Source organism: Psammomys obesus, unplaced genomic scaffold (assembly GCF_907164565.1).
Source record: "Psammomys obesus unplaced genomic scaffold, mPsaObe1.curated_primary_1811, whole genome shotgun sequence".
Taxonomy (NCBI): domain Eukaryota; kingdom Metazoa; phylum Chordata; class Mammalia; order Rodentia; family Muridae; genus Psammomys; species Psammomys obesus.
In genome coordinates, this window is record NW_026594143.1 from 426550 (window position 1) to 441250 (window position 14701).

The 14701-nt window shown below is 45.8% G+C and overlaps 1 protein-coding gene across 2 annotated transcripts in view; it reads right to left on the reverse strand.

Moving 5' to 3' along the window:
• Window positions 1-992: 992 nt before the first annotated feature.
• Window positions 993-14701, reverse strand: part of Iqsec2 (IQ motif and Sec7 domain ArfGEF 2) — an 85940-nt gene continuing 72231 nt past the window's right edge. The window contains exons 8-15 of one of the 2 annotated variants that reach the window (XM_055617910.1): window positions 13536-13702; window positions 10946-11085; window positions 10091-10216; window positions 7312-7411; window positions 6428-6589; window positions 4516-4689; window positions 3970-4019; window positions 993-3390 (exon numbers count right to left, since the gene is read on the reverse strand). In XM_055617910.1, the coding sequence (XP_055473885.1) occupies window positions 2425-3390; window positions 3970-4019; window positions 4516-4689; window positions 6428-6589; window positions 7312-7411; window positions 10091-10216; window positions 10946-11085; window positions 13536-13702 (1885 nt within the window). In that variant the 3' untranslated portion in view covers window positions 993-2424. The remainder of the gene's footprint in view (window positions 3391-3969; window positions 4020-4515; window positions 4690-6427; window positions 6590-7311; window positions 7412-10090; window positions 10217-10945; window positions 11086-13535; window positions 13703-14701) is intronic. The other variant, XM_055617911.1, reaches the window with a different exon arrangement.

Below are 14701 nucleotides of genomic sequence, written 5' to 3' on the forward strand. Positions count from 1 at the left end.
TTCTTCTTCTTCTTCTTCTTCTTCTTCTTCTTCTTCTTCTTCTTCTTTAAGGGATTTATTTTTAATTATGTATATGTGTGTATCCATATATGTGAGTATGTGCAAGTGACTCTGTTGGGTCCCTTAGAGTTGTGGAGTTATCAACAGTTGTGAGACACCATGTGGTGGTTGGGAATCAAACTCCAGCACCTTCCAGGAACACAAAGTGCTCTTAACCTCTGAGCTATGTCTCCAGCCTGAACATTTTAAGGAGACGATCAGATTATTGAAACACTGGACCCTAAGAAAGAGAATTTTGCCAGGAATCTCAGGCCACAAGGGGAACTTGTCTCCAGGAAAAAAGATTTCACCCACTTCTAACCTCCTTATAGGATGAAACTGAAGCCCAGACAAGGATGGTGCCTGGGACCACGTATTGCCTATTTTTGGCACTTTTTAAATATTCTGCCCTCTTTTCAGGACCCTAAAGACATATTTGTGGGTTTTTCTAGATCACTTTGTCCCTCTTCCCAATATGGTCACATTGAATAAATGTCTCTTTTCTTTTCTGCTCTTCACTTTTTGTTTTGTTTTTCAAGACAGGATTTCTCTGTGTAGCCCTGGCTGTCCTAGACTTGCTTTGTAGACCGCAGTGGCCTCGAACTCAGAGCTCCACTTGCCTTTGTCTCTTGAGTTCTGGGATTAAAGATGTGCACCACCACCACATGCTTGTTCTGCTTTCTGCTTTTAATTTGTCTTTTTTAATTGGCTTATTGAAGAAAAGTGGCTGAACCTTTGGAGCACAGGTTGTAAGCTCATGTTCCTCCACAGCATAACAAAAAGAGATCATTTCAAGTGGTAAACTGAAGTAAGGAAAACTTGGAGATTGACTCCCTGAAACACTTGTGCCTAAGTAAAACCTCAGAATGTGAACTTATCAACCCCAAGTCCCACACTTTTGCCACCATCATGCAGAAAACATATGAAATGAGATGGGAAACCCACCCTCATCTTGCTTTGTGCTCCTCTCTCCATGGGCTTCACAGTGGGCGAAGAGGACATAAGTAGGAGGCAGAGGCCAGAGGTGAGCACAAGGTCTTTTATGAGGCATCAAATATACATTCTTATATACAAGGAGGGAAAAAAGACAATGCCTGAACCCCAGCTCCTCTCCATAGAGTCCTTCCCACCAACACCGTCCCACAACCCCAAGCCCCAGGGACCCTTTGACATAGAGAGTCCATCTGTCTGTCTGCATTGCAGCCCATTCTGGACTGGGGAGAGAAAGGCAGGGACTGTGAAAGGAGCTGAATGTAGGGCAAGAAGAGGAGCTGGGCCTTGTAAAAAATATATTTATAAGAAATAAACAGGGCTGCAAAGGGCTGGCGAGGCAGTGGAGATTTTGATGAACAAGAGGGGCTTGGGCATTCTGGCTCACAGCCCCAGCTCTGATGGCTTCAATCTCTGCCTCAGGGAGGACATCTTGGGCTCACGATGGTCCTCTGGGAGTCTTTCCCCAGGGCTGATGCTGGGTGCCCTGCCCTAGTGAGATATGTGTGGGAGATATCTGTAAAGTGCATTGTCTTTAGTTGTAGGTGGGAAAAATAGAAGGAATGGGGGGCATGCAATGTGGGTGAGGGAGGGCAGTACCCTTCTCATCCCAGACCTGAGCCTCCTTCCCCACCCCACTCCCACCTCCAAAACAAAAACCTTTCTGGACTTTAATCAGGATAAGAACATTGCAGGGCAAGGCAAGTTCCTGAAGCCAAAGAGGTCTGGGCTGGGGTCCTATTAGGAGAGAGGGCACAGACTGGCTCAAGAGAGGAAGCACTGCCCTCTGTAGGGGCCAGCACAAGCAAGGTTCCACCCACGGAGTGCACTGACGGTCTCATGTGTCCTCCAGCAGGCAGAAAGACACATGGAGGTGTGCGGCTAGGTCCTGAGGTCAGAGAGAGGGCTGAGCCAGCTGAGGTTTGGCCACAGCTCTACAGAGCTCTCTCTTAGCCCCACACAGCCAGAGGAGCTCTGGGGAAAGCCTTCACCTCTACAGCTCTAGAAGCCTGCCTTCTCCACCAGCTTGCAAGGAAGCTCACATTTGCCCAGAGGTCTGAGGCCACCAACTAGACCTCCAGGGACAAGAAAAGAGAAGAGGAAGACAGGAAAAGGAGGACAAGAACTGCTGAGAGGCCCTTACCACTTCCCAGCACTGCAGTGCCCTAAGTTCAGGCTGCAAGGGGCAAGGGCCCTCCAATTTGAAAGGAAACCCCATGGCAACTGCTAGGGGGCTGGAAGAAGGGTCTGGAGAGATGAAAGAAATGGAAAGAAGGACACTGCTGAGTGTATATATAATTTGAAAAAAAAAACTGAGGAAGAAGAGAGGAGCAAGGTCCCTCTCTTGTAGATTTCCCCAGACTGTCCTGTTCCTCAGTACACGTATTCCATTCCTCAGACCACAGTGCTGATCCGGCTTGGCTTGGCCTTGGGGTTTGCACTGGGTTGATTAGCCGTGCCAGGGGGCCCAGAGGCGTGCAGTGGGCCATGGGGGGAGGTGGGTGGTAGGGGTGAATGTGGGGTATGAGGAGAGGGTGGAGGCAGGGGAGGGTACGAGGGGTGAGGTGGGATGGGTGAGTGTGGTGACAGTGGTGATTGGGGGTGGTGAGGGTGGGAATAGGATCCCCCTGGTGGTCGGGACCCAGGGACCCCAGCTGCACCCGATGCTGGCATCATCTGTGGGTGGTGACTGAAGATGAAGTGCTTGGGGCCCTGTTTATGGGCAGGAGGGTGCTGTGGAGCAGGACTGTACAGTGGTAATGGGGATGTGGGCTGGTGCAAGGGATGCCGGCCATGTGGAGCAAACTGTGGGTGTCCTCCAGCCCCTCGTCTTGGGGCTCTGCCTGGCCGGCCCAAAGTATAATGCTGGGGTCCTGGAACTGGGCCATGGGTGTGGAAGTGTCGATGTGGCCCCACAGGTGGGGCTGAGGCAGGTGGTGGTGGAATGGAGCTGAGCTGGGGCAGGGGTGGAGGCTGCTGAGGGGGTGGAGGCAGAGGGGGTTGCTGGGGTGGGAGGTAGGGTGGTGGGGCAGGGCCCGGTCCTTGGCAGTACTGGGCATGCAGGGCCTGGAGCTTAGACTGCCCATCAGGTAGCACCCCCAGGCCACCATGGCTGTGACCATGGTGGTGGTGGTGATGGTGGTGGTGGGTGGAGGAAGCAGATGAAGACGAGGCAGAAGCCTGGCCTGTTGGCGGTGGTGGCATCTGGAAGGGCCCTTTGCCTCTCTTGCTTCCAAATAGGGAGCCCAGGAAAGATGAGGAGTTGGAGACTGGCCTCTGGCTCTTGTACTCCTCTGGCGGCGGGGGTGGGGGCGGAGGTGGCATCCTCTGGTGAGGGCGTGGACTGCTAATAACAGACCCCTGAAAGGGGGGAGGAGGGGAAGTCAGGCCAGTCTAAATATCCTAAACCCCCAACCCTAAACTCCACCCCTGTTCCTGAAGCTGGAGCAACAGGGATGCCAAAGTAACAGCAAATATCAAACAGCAGTCCTGTATTTGTGGCCAGCTCTGCTCCCCAGCTCTGTTGCCATATCTACTACCTCAGTTGAACCTCAGAGGGCAGAGGAAGAATCAGTAGGACTTCCTGACCATTTCCCAGGCCAAGAAAATGTTAGGCCTAGAGAGGCAGAATGACTCGCTCAGGAACAAAGAGCAGGATATGGAGGTTAAAGTTTCTTGAAGCCCAAGTCCAAGGGCATCCCTATTTGGAGTTGGCCTGGGATTGAGAAGGGGCATGGGAGAGTGGAAGACAGACTGAGAGACAGGCAGAGTGAGGACAGACAGAGTTGAGGACAGATGGAGAAAGTGGTTGGCTGGGAGAGGCAGCCATATGGTTTCCAGCACAGAAGAGGGGTAGGCAACAGATCCCCTCCTCCTCTGGGGCTCCACAGCCAGGGCAGGGCTCATGCAGAAAATGATGGGGCAGGAGCTGACACTTACTTCGATGGTGCTGTCCAGCGATCCCACGCTGTTACGCCGCCCCCGCTTCCCTGCACCCACAAGCAAGGAGCCCAGCGTCAGAGCAGCAACCCTCCCTCCCCACCCTGCTGGGCTCCAGAGCTGGGCACCAGGCCTAGGTCCCTCCCAGGGACAGACACCCCATTACCCCTTTCCCCCATTGAAGAGGGGGAGGTAGGGAGGAAGAGAGGTTGAGAAGGAGGAAAGAAAGGAGGAAAAGATGGAGGAGAGGCAGTAAAGGAGAAACAGAAGAGGGAAAAGAGGAGAGGGGCTGAGTCCATGGCCCCACTTTATACTCCCTGGCAGAAACCCTGGGCCCCACTTGTTCTGACCTGGCTACCAAGCCCCCCTGTGGCATAGTGCCCAGGGCTCTGAATGTTGTTTGTGTGTGTGTATGTGTGTGTGTGTGTCTGTCTGGTCTGTCTGTCTGTCTGAGTGATGGAAGAAGGCTGACAGCCAGTGATAGGAGGCAAAGAGGTCACCTGGTCCCATATCTCCCCAGCCAGGGCAGGGGCCCAGAACACTTACCTGCATCAGAGAGGTCTCGCAGGGAACTACTGAGTGCACCCCGCTTGAGCCCATCGCCTGCCCCATAAGTGTCCTCCAGACTACTGCGGGCCAGAGTCCCATTGACTGAGTCCTTGACTCCTCCAGGCTGTGAGGCATTAGGCCGCATCATACCTTTCTGCTTCTCCAGCTCCGCTGGGTAGCAGTAAAGAAAATGGACAAAGATTAAAAAAAATAAAAATAAAAAGCATTAAGAGCCCATGTGATTGACTACAGTCTTCCTTTATTTTCCTCCCTCTTTCTGGCTCCCAGGCTTCCTGCCAAACCCCTACCCTCAAGTCATACTTGTTTTCCCTAAAGTGCAACTCTATCCTCAAAGCTCCTAGGTGCCCATCCCATCCCATGCCACGTACTCCTTCCTTTTCCTCCCTCCAGGAAATTTTAAGTGTCTACTCTCCCTCCTCCTTTTCCATCTTCTTATCCTTCATTTCTTTACCCTTTCGTAGAAAGGCCTCCTTAAACACCCCTGCCCTTTAAACAAGAGCTTTGCAACAGATGGCTCACAATAAGGATGGGAAAGCCCTTCTAGCCTACAGTGAAGGCCAGCCCTTTCAAAGTTCAACAAGTTCTCAGATGCCTTGCTTCTGATGCAAGAGCAAGATGCAAGAGCAAGGACATGAAACTGATTGGAAGCAAATCCTTTATTGTGTGCCAGGCAGTATGCAGGGAGCAGCATATACTTGATCCCCCTCCTTCCACATTATGAGCATCATCTACACTATGCAGAAGAAGAAGCTGAGAAATTTGAGACGTCACAGATTTTGCTCAGGGGCAGAGAGTTGAAATTTGTGAAGCCAACATTCTAGAAGCAGGTCTGGGCCCCCTATACCTTCAGTGAGGTCAGGGAAACTCTGATCTACCAGGCCTCTCCTTCTCTTGATATGGGTAACCTCTTGACTTTCCCAGGGGCTCCAAAATCTACTGAACTGATATTCCTCCTCAATGAAGACTTATCAAGGAACTGACTACTCTCTGCCTTCTTTCTTCTCAATGTCATATTACTTAACTGGGACTGCTTAGCTTAGAAAAGAGAAAACCTGGAAGGCATTAGGAAAAATGAGAAATAATTACTATTTTCCATTGTATATGAGCAAGCTAACTTGGTGTAGCCCATGGGGAGTGAATTGAACCTCAGCTCAGGAACTGTTTCTGGGTAGAGAAGAGGAGACAGGGAATGGTATTTGTTTAACACCATGGATGCACTGGGGCACTTTGTCATCTGCTTCTTTTCTCTTCTCTTCTCTTCTCTTCTCTTCTCTTCTCTTCTCTTCTCTTCTCTTCTCTTCTTTTTTTTCCTCTTTCATCTTCACCTTCTCTATCACTTCTTCTCTTTCATTCCCTCCCCGCTCTTTGTGACAGAGACTCAATACGTGGTCAAGGCTTGCCTGGGAATTTGAAATCTTCCTGCCTCAGCCTCACCAGTGCTGGCATTACAGGTGTGCAACCAGTATGCCTGGCTGCTTGTCAAACTCTGTGGTTTCTTTATCCTTGTTTCATTTGAACAAAGGGTTCAGAAGGCCACAGAAGGCACTCAAGTTTGCCCAGATAACAAGTAGCATACATGAAATCTATGCCCTGAATCTTCTCCCTGATACTAGTAGTTCAATAGAAGGAAGAATTAGCTCATGATTAGAGGATGGGTTTGGAGGCCACAGCATAGACTGTCAATGACTGGAATAATCTGAGGTTAGGAAGTAATGACTTTCTTGTCACTAAAAGCATTTAGGCAGAAGCTAAAGGGTTCCTGGAACAAGGGTAGGAAGTTTGGGCAAGCTAGCCCTCAACTCTATGGTTCTCAGATGACAGTATTCTTGGTGTCTGTAGGGACACTGTATCAGGAGAGAGGTAAGGAGTCATGGCTGTAGCTACTCACATTCCACACGGTACTTCTCCATCTCCTGCACCTCAGCAATGGACTCCCGCAGGTCAGAGGTAAAGCGCAGCCTGTCTTGGAGGCTAGGAGCATTGAAGATGATGAGGACTTTTCGTTCCCCTCCAGGTACAGCAGACAGTAACTTGATCCCAAACTGATAATCTGCAGCAATGAGAGAGGACAGGAAAAGCTGAATATTTCTGCCAAGTCTGAAGCAAAGTGCCTAAGACAAGAAACTGAGAAATGACACAACTCCCTCCCCACTGTTGCCAACCATCTCTGAGACAGTCATGCTGTTTTGGCTAGGCTAGTCTCAAACTCCTGGGCTCAAGTAACTTTTCTGTCTGTGCCTGTGAAATACTGTTCCTATAGGCACACATGTCCATCTTGGAGATGATTTCTGTAACATCCAACTCTGAAATGCCTTTTCTGTGCTTAAAAATCTTCAGTGGATTCCTTTTGTCCCCAAACCCCTGGTAACCATGGCAACCTTATTACTTATACTCCAGGATGTAAAGGCAAAGAAAATTCTGATCTCCTTTCTAGAAACCTTTTCCTTTGTCCCTCTGCCTCCCATGAAGACTCTGTTCTCTTGAATGACACCCAGTCTTGCTCTCCACAGTACAGTCATTCAAAGTACAGTGTGACTGCCACCTCTTCTGCCACTAAGGAATACACAAGCATCGCTGTTCTGTGCTCTCCAGGGGCCACACCCAAACCACGTTCCATTCTAGTCTTCCTTTAAGCCTTGGACCAGTAGATACTTTGGGGACTTGAACCCAGCTGTAGAGGACTTGGACAGCTGGAAGCTAGTGTGCATGAAGGATGAGCATGGGCTCTGGTAAGCCCCTGGGATGCATGCTAGGGTTCAAGAGGGGACTCACATGAATTCTGGAAGAGCTGCATGTGCATTTCCACCAGGGGAAAGGACTGACGGAAGCTGTATGTCACCAAGATCTTCTTCTTCTGGAAAATTTTGGTGACCTTTGGCAAACATGGGTGGAAAAAGATAAGAGGCAGGATTGAGGGTGGGGATTTTTGCAAGTGATACCCATTTCTAGTAACCACCTTCCCCACCTATTCCCAGTAAAAGGCATATGCATATGAGCACATATACCCACAAAGGAGAACTGAAACTTAAGGAACAGAGAGGTGGGAGAGAATGCAAGATTGTGACATCATAACCATGCACAACCAGCATTTGCAACTTCTAAAGCAACTAAATGAATGCTGGTACCTCCAGGAAGCTTGTCCTAGTACCTCACATAGATTTCTTTCTTTCTTTCTTTCTTTCTTTCTTTCTTTCTTTCTTTCTTTCTTTCTTTCTTTCCTTCCTTCCTTCCTTCCTTCCTTCCTTCCTTCTTTCTTTCTTTCTTTCTTTCTTTCTTTCTTTCTTTCTTTCTTTCTTTCTTTCTTTCTTTCTTTCTTCCTTCCTTTCGACAGGGTATCTCTGTGTAGCCTTGGCTGTTCTGGACTTGATTTATAGACCAAGCTGGCCTCAAACTCACAGAGATCCACCTGCCTCTGTCTCCTGAGTGCTGGGACTGAAGGCCCGGCTCTCACACAAATTTCCATTTCCATCTTCTGCGCCTCCAGGGTGCTGGTTTTAAACCTTTCCCTTGTCAGACTCTATGGTAGTTCTGAATATGTGATTGGCCCCTGTTGGCCAAGAGACCACTGGGTGGTTTTCAAGTTTTCTCACTTAACCCAAATTCCCACCATCCAGAGGTAGCTTATAATGGCAACCTCTGCCTAGCCTATGAACAGGATCAACAACCCAAGGTCAGAGGTAAAGCGCAGTATTTAGACATTTTAGATTCTCTACTAACATAAGCTTGGACAATTTGCAAGTGGCTAACATTCCATTTATTTTGTATGCTGGGGATGAAACCTGGGTCCAGACTCTATCACTAAGGTAAAGCCTCAACCTCTACAAATGGCTCTTAAAACACACATTTGGTTTAGGTTGGTGACACAGCACAATGGTGCCAAACACTTTTTGGCAGTGGTGTGGTGTGGTGGTTGAGACAAGGCCTCTATCATGCAGTTCAGTCTGACCTTAACTTCCTGTTTTTTGTGCCTCCACCTCCCAAATGCTTAGATTACAGATTGTATCACCACACCATGCTGCAAAACACATTTTAGGGCTTTTGGATTTTGAGTCCCTGAGAACAAGGACTGAGTCTGACTTATCTCCATGTACTCAGTGTCTAGCATAGAGCTAGACACACAGGGTTGTCAGTGCAAAGAAGTTATCTAACACTCAGCACCTGTGTGGGCCAGGCACACCTGGCTTCAGACTTGAGTATCTCTTCCTCCTCTTCTCTTTTGTACTGCTGGGAATGGAACCCAGATCCTTTCATATGCTAAGCGTGCACTCTACTACTGAATTGTATTGCCAGGCACTGACTTCCTATTTAATCCTCTTGACAACACTAGGAGATAAAGGGTTAGCACCATTTCGTGAAGCAGGCAACTAAGGTTTGGAGAGAGTGTTAGACGTATTTTGTCTAAAGTGGTGATTCTCAACTGGAGATGATTTTGACCTCTGCTTCCACAAGATACAGAAAAACGTCTGAAGAAGACACTGCATTCTTTTCTTTTGTTCCTTCCACTTTTTCTTCTCTGAAGAAGATGTTCTCTCCTACCCCTGCCTTTTTTTTCTTTTCTTTTTCTTTCTTTCTTTCTTTTTTTTTTTTTTTTTTTTTTTTTTTGTGCTTTTCTCTGTGGAACACATTTTATTTGAAGGCTTGTTGCTGGCTTCTAGTAGGTATCCCAGAGTGCTGCTAAATGTACTACAATGCACAAGACAGGCCCTTGCAAGAAAGAATTGTCTGTTTCAAAATATCAACAGTGCCAAGATGGAGAAATGCTAATGAGAGAAGACCAAGAAAGAAACAAGATTGCTGTTCTCAAATCCTTGGAGTACTGTCTCAGAGCAGATGGAGAATACTTATAGAGTAAGAAGTGAACCACATCAGGAGGCAGATTCCGGACAGGTGTGGTGGCACATACCTTTGATTCTAGTACTCCAAAGGCAGAGGAAGGTGAATTTCTGTGAGTTTGTGGCTAGCCTGGTGTAGGTAATGAGTTCCAAGACAGCCAGAGCTATATAGTAAGTGATACCCTTTATTTAAAAAACAAAATTAAACCCCAATTTCCACCCCCTAAGAAAAACAAACAGATTCTAGCAAACAGGGCTAAGGCACCTTAGAGAGTAGGTCTTGCCCAGGAAATCCTGAAAATCCCTTCTGCTCTGCAGAATCTAATAAATCCCATCACTAAAATATGGTATCTCTGCTGTACCAGTGATGTGCTTTGTTTTAATCACTTCCAACAGCAAGACAACTGAAAAAGTCATAGGGTCACAGATTCACAACCCTCTGTGCAACTGCAGTGGATCGGAACATTTCCTACCGTTAACCAGGTTATAAGTGTATCATTTTCCCCCTTGTGCTCACATTCCCTGTCTCTTGTGTGGCTATCACTACAGCAATATGAAGGAAAAGGAGGAGCAGAGAAGGGCTATGCCTTACTGGAGACAATGCAAATGACATGCCAGAGCACTCTATACCAACCACACTCCACATACCATGGTTTGCACTAAACCCAGAAGCTTTGCTGACTATCTCCCTCCCATTTCCTTCTGCACAATGCCCATACCACAAGGAGGTCATTGAAGAGGAAGACCTCCCTCTGATGCAGCCCCAGCCTCTGTGGGCGGTTTGGATCTGGCACCTCATAGAGCTGGCAGCAGCAAACCAGTCGACGGTGAGGAAGAGACAGGACCTGGACAGATGTTGAAAAATGGGTGTCAGCAAGGCCATCCCATCAGTTCCAGGCCTCTGGTACCTTAATAAGGCACATCTGTCACTCTGACACAAAAAATATAAACAACTAAGTCCTTTAAGCTTTTCTGCCATCTTGCCTTTTTCTCTCTAAAACCCTCTGTCTGAAATGCCTTTCTTGCCCACTCAGCCATATTTTCTTCCTCTTTCACATTGTAATTCCAAAGTTATTTTCCAAGAAGCATTTCTGACTTCCCTTGGCTTACCATGGCATTTCCCTGCTTTTTGTTCCTCTAAAGTAGACCACGAGGCAGAAGTATTATTTGTGTCTTTGTCTTGGAATCTCACTAAACTTTGAGTGCCCCTAAAGACAGAGATTGTGTCTGATTCACATCTGTGTTTCTGGATTCCAGTAAAATGCTGGTATCAGTAGTAAGACATCCATAAATGTTTGTTGGCCAAAGTATATCTGCTTCTTAGCTAATATTAGCTTGGTTCCCCTTACTTGGGTTGGGCAGACAAAACCATAGGAAAAATGAAAATATTCAAACCAAATCTGTGATGACCTTTGCAATATACTAGATGCATTTACACGGAGAATATTCCATAATCTGCACCATGATCCCTAAGGAATATCATATATCCCACTTCGTTTTACAGGTAAGGAGAATCTGGGGCTCAGGGGGGGCCAGAGACTTGCCACACAATAGGAGTCCCGAAAGGCACTTACCGGTTTCTTGCCAACAATCATGCGCTCCACAGCCTGCACCTGGGACACATGGTCATCATTGGTACGCAGTTCACGACCCTGGATGCGCTGGTAGATGCCTACCAGGAGGTCTCGGGGGATGTCTTCACCATTGTCAACCCCTATGTGGAAAATATAACAAAGGAATATATCACATTAATATGGAGGGTAGGCAGTAGAGGGTTCTCCATAACACCCTATACCCAGGAATGAACCTTAGCAAAAGAGAGTAGGTATCCTTGGTCTTTCTTTTAGTTATGAAAGGGACAGGAAGGTGCCTCTCAACAAAACAGCCAATTACTTTTTTAGCCAGGATAAGGATTTTGCCTAAACAACTTACAACACACTATAATTAAAGACAATCAGGTACTACTTTATACACACACACACACACACACACACACACACACTCACTCACACACTCATCCCTCTAAGCCAGATTAATAAACTGGAGTTGCCAGATGGTAGCACACGCCTTTAATTCCAGCACTTGGGAGGCAGAGGCAGGTGGATCTCTGAGTTGGTCTTCAGAGAAAGTTCCAGGATAGCCAGAGCTGTTACACAGAGAAACCTATATATCAAAAAACAAACAAACAAATAAAACCCATCCCTCCATATCCACGGGAGATTGATTCAAAGATCTTCCATCATTACCCAAATCCAAAGATGCTCAAATCTCATATATAAAATAGTGTAGTCAAGTACTTTTGCCAAGTGGTAAGATAAGGTGTTGGTCTTGTAAACTGAGGTAGTATTTTCATATAACCTACATATATGCTCCTGTTACTTTAAATCATCTCTGTATTATTTACAATACCTACTGCAATGTTGATGCCATGCAAACAGTAGTTTTACTGTATTATTTAGGGAATATGGCAAGATAAAAGATTGTATATATTTAGTACAGATCCAAGTTGTTATTGTTTTTTTCAGATGTTTTCAATCTACAGTTGGTTGAATTCATGGATGCAAAACCCACAGATATAGAGGACTGACTCTATATATGGTAAGCATACAATTATAGATGAATGAATAATGGCAAGATTAAGGCAAATAGCTCCAGGTGTCCTCTGATCTAACTTCCCCTTCCTAAGTCTACCATCTTTCTCCACTCTTGACTGTGTGCTGAGGAAAACTTCTCACTCTTCTCTTTAAAACCTCTGCTAGGAAAATGATGTTTCCTTTGGAAATACTTCTTCCTTGGACAAATGCTAAAAGTACATTCTTCTTCCCTCTGCCTTTTTTTAATCTTAGCTACCAGACAGCTTAAATCCTTCAACTACATAAATTACGACAGTCAGCAACTTTGTCTTGTTCTCTCCATCTCTATTTCCCTCTTTCATTTCTTTTGAAGTAATTGTAATATTTGTGCCATTTTAGTAGGCTGCTCTTTGGTTAAAGCTAGGGTTTGACATCAATATGATAAACCAAAAGAAAAGATCAGGGTGACACCATTTATCTAGCATTGGAAGATCTCAGATAGTGGACCATTTGACCTTTCCAAGTGTTCATCTACCTCATCTCAGTTATTTTTCTAAACAACTTCAAATTTTCTTCCTTCTGTACCTATGTTGTTCTTTCTGCTAGGTAAGCCCTCTTCCATTTTCAGTCTGTCACCTTCAAGGCTCACCTTAAAGTACAAACCCTCCAGGAAATCAGTAGGAGGTGACTGCTCCTTTCTCTGAGCTCTGGTTATCTTTTGGCCTCTTTGACATCATTGTTCACTTTCTGCCTTGCTGTTGTTATCTAGGCACTACATTTGAATCTCTCCCTCAGACTAGAAGAGCTCTCAGAACAGAGACTATTGCAGACTCCCCTCTATTGTCCTTAGTACTCCTTTTACTTGGTATACATTAAGCATCCAGTGTCAACTGGCTGAGTGGTTGGTTGGCTAAGTGAATATGTGAATGGAGGAAAAAGTATATAAAGTATCTAATGTAATCTAACATAATCAAATGAGTCTTAGTGGGGATAAATAGGAAGACAAGGAGACAGAGACTGAGAACTGAGTAAAACAGTTTTAAGAGCCAGGTTTTTGTTTTGTTTTGTTTTGTTTTGTTTTGTTTTTTTAGACAGGGTTTCTTTGTGTAGTTCTGGATGTCCTGGAACTCACTCTGTAGACCAGGGTGGCCTCAAACTCATGGATCCACCTGTCTCTTTTTCCCAAGTTCTGGGATTAAAGGCATGTGCCACCATACTTGGCTTGTTCTGTTTCTTTTAAGACACAGTCACATTCTATAGCCTGAGTCAATACTTAGTACATAATTGGTCTGAGAGTGAGTACATGGACAAACAACTATTTTTCTTTGCAGTGCTGGAAATCAAATTCAGAGATTTGTATGTGCTAGGTAAGCACTCAGCTACTGAGTTACCCACACAACCTGGCAAATAACTATTTGAGTGAATTAATAAGTGAATGCCCTGGGGACATCCAGCCAGGAGATAAAGTGACAGCATAGAAGAAGGCTAATTTATAAGGACATCTGAGATCTCTCTCCTCCCACTCCCATCCCTACCCTCTTTTCTTTTCTCAGATGACGTGCAAGAAAAATTGATGGGAAATTCTGGTCACCTCTGAGGTTCTTAATGAAGTCATCCAGTTTCATCTTGCGTTCAGCCTTGACACTGGGGCTGTACATGTCCGTATTGAGGAGGATGATAGCAAAAGCAAGAATGAAGATGGTATCTGGGTTCCGGAACTGGCGTACGAGGGCAGGGTTACAAACACAGTACCGCTGGCTGTGAGACAAGAAGGGTCAAGTCCAGACACAAGTGCCAGTTATATCCACTTACCCACCATTTGCCCAGGTTGTCATCGCAACCCTTTCCTTCAAGGAACACCACCTTAGCATTTGGTGTCTGTCCTTTTCAATTTTTCCAACACCACCATGAAACAATCATAATCACTACCTTCTTAGAACTTTTCCATGAGACTTATGGACATTATCTCAAGCAATTCATCACAGCACCACATGAATCTTATTTCCCCATTTCTTTGTGTCTGTAGTGGTGGGGATTGAACCCTGGGCCTTGAGAATGCTAAGCATATGCTCTACCACTGAACCACACCTGCAACACAGGATATAATGAAGGCTTGAAGTGGTGAGGTAATGTGCCCAGGTAATAGAGCTGGTGAATGGTAAAACCTGGATGAAAACAAGTCATCTGGCTGCAAAGCAAATCTTTCTCCCATAATAGGAAATGAGTTCTCAGCAATTCCTCCATCACTCCTGAAAAAGCTCCAAAGGGTGGAGCAAGATTTAGAGCCAGCTCTGTCAGATCTTCAAAGCATTTAGAGTTGAGGACAAATATATTGGAGTTAGATACACTCAAGTTCAAACCCTGGTTCAGCTAACTTACTCATAATGCCCCTGAATTTCAGATTTGTCATCTACAAAACAGAAATACCAATAAAAGCAGCTACCTCATAGAATGGTAGCCTTTTTTCTTCAATACTAGGCACAGAAACCAGAGTCAGTCATAGCAGGCAAATGCTCTATTACTGACTTACACACCTAGATCCATGAATGTTACCATTTATTACTGATCTTGTCACTTATTACTATGCCTGTATCTCAAATGCTCGAGCTAGATACTTTACTCTCACTAACTCTAAACCTTACAAATGCCTCTCAAGATGGGATTTATAATTTTTGAATTTTTGTTTGTTCCATTTGTCTTTCTTTCTTTCTTTCTTTCTTTCTTTCTTTCTTTCTTTCTTTCTTTCTTTCTTTCTTT